We start from the raw sequence: 12,264 nt of genomic DNA, 5'->3' as shown, positions 1-12,264 counted from the left end.
CAAAAATTGCAGAATATATTCAAATATCATAACAGAAAATATCACAAATATTACAGTAAACCATTAACCATTAGGGTTACTCTATATATGAATTAGGTAGATATAATTTACATTCAAACCTTTGAAACAAAGGTGTATAATTACGAAGTGTCATTCGTGTCTGTTACAAGGACTTTTGTTTGCTTTGAAGCCCACACTACTAAAGCATGTGCTTTATTTTCAAGTACGAACTATTTTTGTAAATTCCCAGAGTTATTTTCAGAACTTTCTGTGTTTTTACTTGGAATTGAAGGAATTTGGAATTATATGGATTAAAGCTTGAATTTGTTTCTAGGTTCACATGGTATAAATGGGGATATGTATACTTCTATGTTTAATGATCAGCTGCAGCATAGCCTAGTCCCGTCATGTTTAGTTTGGAATCAAATTATAATAATACTATATATATACCAAGACTAAAAGGAAAAATAAATCACGTGTCTTAAGTCATTGGCTTTAACACTATTTCCTTAAAACTGTATCATTGTGAATTGGATTAATTACTAAAAGAAATGACCAGATATATATAATACTTACAAATTTATTTGATATATTGGCTACATTCAAGCGAATTATATGATTCCTGAAATGAAACAAAAGACAAATTTAATTAAACATAAATATCTATCAACATCAAATCCCTTACACATTACACATATTTACACTACAAATATCAATATAACAAATATCAAAATTACAAATATTAACATTACAAATGTCAACCAATACAAGGACCCCAAGTAGAAATTGTATATAACTCACCATCACGAAGGAAGGGTGATAACTCCTGTGATACTATACACCAGTCACACAAAACTCATGAGACAGGTACTTGCTAAATGTTCATTTCATTCTCATTTTTGGGGATTAACATCAACAGACTTTCCTACATTCTGCTGAAAAGCTCAAATATCAGCTTAAGTTATGCTTTTATTCATTTTATATTTGGCCTTAGTTTCTTCCATATGAAGCATGAAATGTTGGCAAGCATGAAGTCAAACGTCACGAAGAAAGTTGCGATCAACAAATATTCGTTCAATACAATTTGAACAAGAGGCCGTTGGGCCTGAATAACTTATGTTCAATATAAAACATTCACATACATCCTATTTCATACAAAAATACTTCCCCTTGGCCATAGAATGTTGTTTTGTTAAATTTGGTCAAAATTAATGAATTTTGTGGACTTGAAGTGTAAGAAATGAAAAATTGAGAGAATAACAACATTGATAAACAATAATCAATGCCATTCTAACATATTAGTTCACTTGCTCTACAGGCAGATGACAGTTTTAATAGCTTTTCTAGATTAAACATGAACCTGTCTTAATGTATACCAGTTTATGAATTATCAAGAGTGATTCATAATCAAATGATTATTTATAATAGATTTCTTCCTTGTCCATAAGTTGTTAACAATCAACCTGAAATCCTTTTTTAAACTTCCTGGACACTTAACCAGACTATATCTGAATGCTAAGGAAGTGTAGTGTATATACATCTGTTTGTCCTACTTTCAATACTTTTGTTTATTGTTGTCCTACCTTTGTTTATTGTTGTCCTACCTTTGTTTATTGTTTTGTTTATTGTTGTCCTACCTTTGTTTATTGTTGTCCTACTTTGTTTATTTTTGTACTACTTTGTTTATTGTTGTACTACTTTGTTTATTGTTGTCCTACTTTGTTTATTGCTGTCCTACATTTGTTTATTGTTGTCCTACCCTTGTTTATTGTTGTTCTACTTTGTTTATTGTTGTACTACTTTGTTTATTGTTGTCCTACTTTGTTTATTGTTGTTCTTCTTTGTTTATTGCTGTCCTACCTTTGTTTATTGTTGTCCTACCCTTGTTTATTGTTGTCCTACCTTTGTTTATTGTTGTCCAACTTTGTTAATTGTAGTCCTACTTTGTTTATTGTTGTCCAACTTTGTTTATTGTTGTCCTACCTTTGTTTATTGTTGTCCGACTTTGTTTATTGTTGTCCTACCTTGTTTATTGTTGTCCTGCTTTGTTTATTGATGTCCTACCTTGTTTATTGTTATCCTGCTTTGTTTATTGTTGTCCAACTTTGTTTATTGTTGTCCTACCTTTGTTTATTGTTGTCCAACTTTGTTAATTGTAGTCCTACTTTGTTTATTTTTGTCCTACTTTTAATACATCTGGGGTTTTTTTCAAGTTGACAAGGAAAAGCATAATCTTCCAGATAAATAAAAGTGTGACACATAGTAGCCTGTTGAGAATGTGTTTAGAGCAGTTATGTCACATAGAACCCTACACCTTTCTGAGAAATGTGATCCAGCGTATTGTGTCAGTATGATAAATGACTTCAACTCTCATCTAACCTAAATTAACACACATTCTTTATGAATATGGTTCAAGATTCAACCACTCAATCATTTTTATGAACTTTCCATGATTGAAGTCAAGTTGAAGAAGGAATTGAATTTGAAAACTTAAACATTTACAACTTCTTATTGTATAGCCGATTTATCTTGACTTCTCATCATGGTATAATTGAAACTTTCATGAATAAAATTGGTACAGAAAAGTAATTACAAATACTTACATGGCTCCTACAAATAATGAATTAGATGATTCGTCTATATGTAAATATCTGTAATATAATTTTTCTGGTGTGGTCATGCCAGGCTCAAACTCCTGAGATGTCTCCACTTTCAAATCTGAAATGACATATAAGAAATAAGAGATCAGTTTTGTCGTCTTCAAAAATAATAAACAATTCAATTATTTTTTATTCCAAATTTTATATATATTTTTGATATAAATGTTTTAGAATTATAGCTGGTAGGTTTATATAAAGCAACAATACCCAATAGTTACTGTGGAGTACTAATTTATATACAACAAGGGAGAGAAATAGGGTTTCTTAGGCTGTAATGTAGAAATACAATATTGCAAGAACTTGAGAGTAGCCTAGTTTTACTAGAATATGCTGTACTAGGCTAGTAAAGACAGATCTACAGAGAGACAAATACTCTGAATGACATGGAATACCTCCTTGTTTCTCTTATACAAGAAACGTGGAACATTTCAGGAATTCCGTTTCTCTGAGCTTTAAGATATTCCTGTCACCCTAACTTATCAGCTGACATCTCAAACATCTACATTATATATCTATACCCACATTATCTACATCCTGAGCATATACACACTACCATATAAGGGCTTACACAGAGTCTTTGTTAAGGGTGTATGCTACCATACAGCACCTCCATCCCTCCACTTATAATAAGGGCTTACACAATATCTTTGTTAAGGGTGTATGCTACCTTACATAACCTCCATCCCTCTACTTATATTAAGGACTTACACAATATCTTTGTTAAGGGTGTATGCTATCTTACAGCACCTCCATCCCTCCACTTATATTAAGGACTTACACAATATCTTAGTTAAGGGTGTATGCTACCTTACAGAACCCCCATCCCTCCACTTATATTAAGGACTTACACATAGTCTTTGTTAAGGGTGTGTGCTACCTTACATCACCTCCATCCCTCACCTTATATCAAGGGCTTACACATAGTCTTTGTTAAAGGGGAATGCTACCTTGCAGGATGATCACCCCTGACCACCATAATGAGGGCTTACAATAGCAGTAGTCAAGGATAAGTTTATGGATTACAGGCTACCCAATCCTTACAGATACCCATTAGAAGTTGATGTCAAGTAGTACCAAGGACTTTGGGTTGTCTCCTTACAGATACCCATTAGAAGTTGATGTCAAGCAGTACCAAGGACTTTGGGTTGTCTCTTTACAGATACCCATTAGAAGCTGATGTCAAGCAGTACAAAGGACTTTGGGTTGTCTCCTTACAGATACCCATTAGAAGCTGATGTCAAGATGTACCAAGGACTTTGGGTTGTCTCCTTACAGATACCCATTAAAAGTTGATGTCAAGCAGTACCAAGGACTTTGGGTTGTCTAAGTCAGGGGACAGAACTTAAAACCTTTTATCATTTTCGTGAATGCTCAACAGTAAAGCCATGGGAAAGGTATCTCTCAAAAAACCCCAGTGTAATTCATTGAGGTCACCTTTGAAAGAATCAAAAGGGAAGACAACTCTAACACAAGTTACAGGTATATGTATAATTTGCAAGGAAGTCTATAAACTTAACTCTGACACAAATCAGTTATAATGTGCAAGGAGGTATATATCCTGAAGGAAGATGAATCACAACTTTTGTTTTTGATGTTGTATTTTTTTTTTATTTCCTAACGTTTAAAGAGGAAATGATGTAAAATGTACACTTTGTAAATTACCTGAAATGTGACAGTGTTTGGTCACACACCTGATTGTTATCACAGGTGATGGTGACGTGGTCATTCAGCTGTATTAGTGAAAATTAGATCAATTATGACATTGAGCCATGTCAGGGAAAATAAGACCAACAAATAGGGATCGGAGATTGTTTTTTCATAATAGAAAATGTGACATTTTCTTCCTGGAATAATTCTTTTCAATACAAAATGCAATTTCTTTAGTTTTCCAGACATTTTCAACAGTGTATTATTTTAGCTGTCAGAGGTTGGCTAGTTAAATGGGTTTAGGTCTGGATTGATTGACTGACCAAAAGTGATAGCAGGGTTGCCCTGGATGACAAATGTTGCTATGTATGGCTACGGACCAAAACAGTAGATATGTCCTGGGTGACAGTTTAGTGTTACTATACACAAGGCCAAACGAGGATAAGTTAGTCCTGGGTGACATTTTGATGTTGCCATCGCTCCATTCAATAAAGGCTTGGCTCCAGCCATTTTTGATTATGTACAGGTTTATATTTGAATAATTTAGCACATCAAAGCCTATAAAAACCAGTTATTCATAGATGTTTTGGAATTCTTTTGGTTCAATCTTTGTTTATTAACTACTGACTTACCCCTATCCCTAGTATTAAAAGACAACCTTGACTGTTATTGAGCTCCAGGCTATGTATCACACTAAACACATTGCTAAGGAGCTGGTACAGCTACAGGTTTAGATCCATGTCTGTTAATTATTGATATGAGTAGATTATTTCCGCAGTAAAACAAAGCTTGAGTCGTATTGCGCTGTTGCCGGAGGTGACACCTGATGTGTTATCATGGCTGCCCTATAACCATGGAGATGGGGTCTGCTGCTATGACTAATCTAATCAGTTCTAAGACAATCAAGTAACAAGCTACAGATTTTTCTCACTAAATTTACACAGTACCAAAAGAATCCTTCTTATCAAAACTAGGACACATTAATTTAAACTAGTACTCTCCAATTTACCCATTTTAATCACAAGGGAGATAACTAAGCAGAACCATATATTTCACAGACTCGAAGGCACCAACTTACGCAGAATGTCACAGATATACAGCTGAGGCTCGAAGAAACAGCTACTTTTTACAACTTTTTTTTATATGAATAGCCATTTATACTCGACACATTAAAAAGAAAATTGCCCTCAATTGTCCAATTTATTAGGTCTGTTGCATTTTTATTAGTTTTTCATGATTTTCCTTAATTTTTTAAATGTTTTTTTTTTACAGGCTTATTTCATCACACTACACATGACATGGCAACAACAATGGTTTCTTTAAAACTGTTTAAAGAAATTATTTAACAAGAGAAGTAAAAGGGCCTGTATCGCTGATCTGGATATTTAAGCAGTCATCGCAAATTATTCTCATTAAATATTATGCTGTACTACGAATATTTCAATCGCAAACTTTGTCGGCTCAATCGGTTGAAGCTACCAGCCAAATATTATTATATGATTCTATGCTTCCCGGTTCTTCAGAGCGGTTGTTTGAAATGTTTGACATATAGTTGTCCCTGTAACCTTGTAAGTAGCTGGAGATCATTTTCCTTCTCAAACTGTGTTGGCTCTATCCCAAGCAGCCACCAGCTGAATCTTATGAATCCATGCGTTTTAGTTCTTTAGAACAAGTTGTTTGAAGTGTTGTTGACCTCTGTGACATTTAAAGTAGGTTGAGGTCATTTTCATTCGCATACTTTGATGAGCTCTATCCAAAGAAGCCACCAGCCAAATATTATGATTCTATGCCTTTAGTTTATTCAGAAGAAGTAATTTGATGTTTTTGACATATTTGACCCCTGTGACCTTGATAGAATGTCAAGGTAATTTTCACTCGTAGACTTTGTTGAGCTCTTACAAATGAAGCTTCAGCCAAATATCAAGACTCTAAGCCTGTCCATTAGTCATTTTCGTTCTCAAACTCGTTTGGCTCCACCAAAAGAAGCTACCAGCCAAATACTAAGATTCAATACCTTTCAGTTCTTCAGAAGAAGTCATTTAAAGTGTTTGACACATTTGATCCATGTGACCATGAAAGTAGGTCAAGGTCATTTTCGTTCTAAAACTTTGTCAGGCTCATACAAATGAAGCTTTCAGCCAAATATCATGACTCTAGGCCTGGCCATTATTCAGAAGAAGTTGTTTGATGTGTTTGACATATTTGTAGGTCAAGGTCATTTTCATTTGCAAACTTTGTCAGGCTCTTTCCCTGGAGTAACAGTGTGACCCTGTAAGGAGGCCAATGGCTCAATGGGAATGTACGATTGCCCTACACACAGTAGTAACACAGAGTGACCCTGTAAGGAGGCCCAGGGCCCAATGGGAATGTATGATTGCTCTATACACAGAGTGACCCTGTAAGGAGGCCCAGGGCCCAATGGGAATGTACGATTGCTCTATACACAGAGTGGCCCTGTAAGGAGGCCGGGGGCCCAATGGGAATGTACGATTGCTCTATACATAGTAGTAACAGTGTGACCCTGTGAGGTTATCACAGTTCACACAGTACCGTAGCCTGGTCTCACTTAACAAATTACACAGTAACATATGTTTTATTCATTGTATCCTGTGGATATATAAATGTTTTCCTTATCAAAATTAACTTTGGTGTTCTGGTAGAGAAGAAAATTAGCATTGAACACAGACTTATTGCAACAGACCATAAGTACACTGACTTGTTGTTGTGGATACTGTGGTGAAAGTTGGCCACAACTGGTAAAATCATCAGCATTTATCAACCGACTTGTACACAACATTACCACTTATGTGTACAAAGTGGTGTGCGGCAAGGACACGGAGAATAGCACAGAAAATAAACACATCTTTAATTTGGCCAAACAATATTGTGAGAAAACACATTTTTTCTCAACTTTTCCTTTGACACCCTAAAAAATCAACATCATTTTATAATATGTTATGTGTATGAACATTCATTTGTGAACTTGTAGAGCAGTCACAAAAACGTTTTTGTTAAATAAAGATTTGAGGAGACCTGTGGGTGGTAGCTAGGTCATTCATTAGGTAAACAGGTCAGCTACATTTATAGGTGGGGCTTTACAGGTCCTTTTTACCTGTAGGGGAAAGGTGCAAACAGATATACAGGTGAACAGCAAAATAGCATCAACATCACAGCAACACAGAGCTAACTTGATGCATGATTTACTTTTCACTGGCCTGTAGCTTGTAAGATTAAGAACTGTGACTAAAGTATGGTCCTACTAGCATTATATACCCCCTTTGAAGATGACCCTAAGTTCCTGTTTCACTTCCGTGCAACTTCCTATCTGCTCCTGGCCACTACAGTGTACGTGCACATTGATGCATCGGTTTATACTATTTTTGTATCTTGGCATTTTCTGATCAGGATATGTATAATGGTACAAATTAGGGTGTGGTTTGGTCTACCTGATAGTATTAGTAAGGCTTTATGATATAATTGAGAGAGTTTCCTGTACAGTTACTGCCTAATGAGTTCAACCACTATTCACATTACCTTAGGGTGCTGAACAGATAAAGCAGGTTTCCACTGAGGGAGTCGTTCCTCTAGTGTTTCTATTCCTAGCAGTGTCATTGTAGATTAGTCACAGAAACTGATCACGGCTAGATCAAAATTAATGTTGGCTTTAATTTTTCAGTAAATAAAGTAAATATGGATAACTAAGATGAAATGAAGACCTTTCGTTGACATTTAAAGATGTTATATGTGGTTGCAGTATCACCTATTTACCTCACTTTAGCTTCAAGCTCTAGAGAGATGGTAATGTCTGATACATCTTTCTTACATGTTTACTGCTCAACTTCTCTATAAATACAAAGCAGCCTATCAGATACCAGTATACAGTGTCCCTGTCCATTAGGACCCCTGAATATTCAAACATCCTGTTTAATCCTATTAACTCATTTCCAATGAAAACTGCAAAATGATATGTATTTCCAGTTATCCTGTCTGATTTTATCAATAATGTTGTGTCACACAGGGTGTCCGATTATACAGGTTATAGAGACAAATACAGTAATATCACACAATATTTGGGAGAAGACAAGTTAATTTGACCAATGTCACGTCCAGCTAGGTGTCAGATTTACCTGTCTTATCTGACACTCAGCTAGACATGACATTGGTCAGATTTACCTGTCTTATCTGATACTCAGCTAGATATGACATTGGTCAGATTAACCTGTCTTATCTGACACTCAGCTAGACATGGCATTGGTCAGATTAACCTGTCTTATCTGACACTCAGATAGACATGACATTGGTCAGATTAACCTGTCTTATTAGACACTCAGCTAGACATAACATTGGTCAGATTAACCTGTCTTATCTGACACTCAGCTTGACATGACATTGGTCAGATTTACCTGTCTTATCTGACACTCAGATAGACATGACATTGGTCAGATTAACCTGCCTTATCTGACACTCAGATAGACATGACATTGGTCAGATTAATCTGACCAATGTCATGTCCAGAGTTCACTAGACAATATTTATTTTTTATACACAATCTGTTCAGAACCCTCTCTACAGTACATTGACAAATGTCAGTTCTAGGTTAGCTAACCTAGATACATTTGTCTGTACAGCCCACACAAAAATTATTATATTCAAAATAACTGAAATAACACATGTGGTTTTTATACTCAATGCAATAATAGTTGATTGTTGTAATAAAACATTCTGCAGAGGAAATTTTACAGACAAATTATTTCAATTTGTACTATGACTTTTGCCTTTAGAACTTTACTAAAGGCCACAGACACTATTACAAACAATTTATTCTGTGCAATTGCTGAAGAGGCAAATTTTCTCTAATATAACTTCATCTACATTTAATAACTCAGAAGTAGGTATTCTGTGTATCACTCAAATAGGTTTCACAAGTAATTGTCTAGTTACATTTTGATAAGGTTATTTAATGGTAGCAGCAATCAGGTCCAATTACTCATATCATACCCTTAATGTTTGTGTCAAGCCAAATGGTACATTTCTGTTTTTTGTTCAAATTATTCTCAAGTATCAATTTTAGTTTTATAATTTGAAAAATGTTTTTGTATATTTGTTAATTTAAAAATACTTATGAGTACTTCAAGACCATAAAACTTTCAAATGAAAATTTAACCTTCATTTACAAATAAGAAAATAGTTAATTGATTTCATTTTTTCTACTGATAATATTTTTTACAGCAAATGCTACTGAATGAAGTCATTTCTGAAGAAGTGTATTACCTTAATGTTCAGACTTTGTTCAGAATGAAGTACACCAGTGACGATGTCACCAAACTGATATATATATATTACACATCTGGCATTTTATCACATCCTATTGTGTTAAATATACTGTCATGCTTTACAAACGTCTGATCAATATCTGATGGGACACAGCCAGTTGTTATGAAATTCAAGCCAATATCAATCCTTTGTTTGTTTAAAAATTTAGTTAGATAGGATCTAAGTGGGTCAAATTACATAATGTTTGAAATGTAAATAATAGGTGTTGATACCGTAAATCTTCTGGAAATACCACCGATGTATGCGCATGAATTAATTTCACAAAAAACATTCCTCATGGTTTACATGTGTAAAATATCAAAACGTTCAGACAGAAAAACTATAACCACACTAATTGTCATCTGAGCCAAAATATTCCAAGTCCCACAACCCTGACCACTTAATACAAATCTTTTTGAACTTATCAAGTGTTTTTTTTTTCTAGAACAAGGACATTCTTACATAAAACTGAATAGAGACAATATTCAAAATTGTGAATCTGAATGCTAAAAAACTTTTAATTTGAAAAGATATTTCGGGAAAACAAATTCATTTGAACATTTAAGTTCAAATGAGTTTGTTCAGCTAATAAATCTTTGAACAACTACACAATAGCATTCTTAATAACATATAATTCTTTGTTTCATTTATTTTCTGCATTGGTCATAGAGTATGGATATTTTGTAGAAAAGAACATATGGAATGAGTAGGTATAGTTAGACCTGCCTATTAAGAATCTGATCCCAGGTTTTCTGAACTCTTGATAGCCATCATAGGCTCCTCACCAAGAGACTATCATCCACAACGAGATAGAAGGAATCAGTCCAGCACCACAACTTGTAAACGGAACCTATTGCCACACCCAATAGCTCGCTTGGTATAGGTAATACAGAGAGGTATTTTGTGAGAAATACTGCAATATAAAGATGGTCCTAATAAAAGTCAACGTTAACCTGATTTGTGTACAGAAATGTCTTTCTATGGTAGTGGGATTAGTGTTTTTATGGCTACATTCTGGTCCCATGTTGATGGCGGTTAAAGTGAAATCCTGACATTCTACAAACCAGGCGATTACTACCCCGTACACACTTCAAACACCTCAAGTTTTCACCCACTAAAACTGGTGTTAGCATTGTTCAGGTTTAATAATGCAATAATGTCCTAAACTGAGGCTGTACAGAGATTTACATGTCCTGCCCATCAGTTAGGGGTCGAGGTATCGATGGGTAACACATTAGCCTCAACACACAACATATACTTTCAGATGTTTTAAAACCGTTTTCATACAACTCATCCTTCATAGACAAGTCATCCTTCAGCAACATATAAATCTCTCCAATATCATAATCATAATTCTCTCCCCAAGAAATGTGCTTAATATTAAGCCGCTATAATGTAAAAGTTCAACAGCTTTATAATGGCTATGATCCTTTTTTGAAAAAAAAAGTAATATGGGCTTAACTTATCAGCACCTGCTATGCAAGCCTTACAATTTTTGGTAAGATAATGCGATCATTTCAAATGTCATACTTTACAGCAATGTTCCATGGACACTTTCCAGACATTTTGGTGCGTTTTCTATTCCTGAATTTGGAAATAATTCATTGGATTAAACATGATTTAGCCACTAAATCATGAAGAAGGCCTTGGATTTTGACTTTAAATGAATTAAAAAAAAAGTGATATCCATCATGCTGAACAATAATCTGACAGCCACTTTTGTGATTTTTTTCTTTTAGAAAAGTATTTCTATAAATAATTCAATGTATTGATAACATTCTGTGATCTTTGTGCAAAAAGCTCTTTAACTAATGAAAATGGGAGTGATTATCAGCCAGTAAGGTTCAAAGGTTTACAGTTTCCTTCAAGAGAAGAGGAGGCACTCTCACATTGTTCTTATAAATGGTAATGGAGGGAACAATTCATTTACAGTATGACTCATCTTAGCAGGCGTCAGTGACCGCTGTCCCCAGGAGACAGTCGGGACCCTGCTCTACCGCCACGACGGTGTCACCCAAGTCAAGGGTTTGGTGCCTGCAGGCATCTCAATGAGGAGGGAAACCCCTTTCAATCACGCGTTTTAATTTCATTTTAGAACCATAAATTTCCGTAACAACATTAGGGAAGAAATCTATTATAATTTTCATGTTCTTCTATTGTCCGACTGTTTCAGAGCGTCATGCTCTCCACATAATGTTTGACAGTTTGCCAAGGTTACATTATTTTAATGATATGGAGAGTATTGTTCTAGACACCAAAGACACGGTTAAACACGATTCCTACATTGATTTATACACACAACTTGACATAAACAAAATTTCCTTAATTTTTATTGTCATTGTGACATGCTGAAGGTTTTACGGTGATACCCAGATACTAATTGAGAACATGTCCTGTTAAATTGTCCCATGATCAGTTCCTTTGTATTGTCCTGGGAATTTTATTGTTCTTATAACATGAGGAATATGTATATATAATATATAAACTTTATTCATTTTACAACAATTATGAAAGAAGTTATTTGAACTTTACCACTCTTGTTGGCTCAAATGTTAACAGGAAGGGGTCCTAATGTTGGGGAGTACCAGAGAAAACCTGTGTGGTCAGGCAGATATCTCCATACCTTTTTATACCTGATCGGGGA

The 12,264-nt window shown here is 34.8% G+C and overlaps 1 protein-coding gene across 9 annotated transcripts in view; it reads right to left on the bottom strand.

The window, feature by feature from the left end:
* The window catches only part of LOC110457254 (semaphorin-2A-like), a 121,645-nt gene that overhangs the window by 14,755 nt on the left and 94,626 nt on the right, over positions 1-12,264 (bottom strand). For all 9 annotated transcript variants that reach the window (XM_021508442.1, XM_021508444.1, XM_021508443.1 and 6 more), the window contains 2 exons: positions 2,604-2,718; positions 577-622 (listed from right to left, as the gene is read on the bottom strand). In XM_021508442.1, the coding sequence (XP_021364117.1) occupies positions 577-622; positions 2,604-2,718 (161 nt within the window). The remainder of the gene's footprint in view (positions 1-576; positions 623-2,603; positions 2,719-12,264) is intronic.

This window comes from Mizuhopecten yessoensis, unplaced genomic scaffold (assembly GCF_002113885.1).
Source record: "Mizuhopecten yessoensis strain PY_sf001 unplaced genomic scaffold, ASM211388v2 scaffold9061, whole genome shotgun sequence".
NCBI classification, from domain to species: domain Eukaryota; kingdom Metazoa; phylum Mollusca; class Bivalvia; order Pectinida; family Pectinidae; genus Mizuhopecten; species Mizuhopecten yessoensis.
This window is presented reverse-complemented; position numbering and strand designations above follow the sequence as displayed.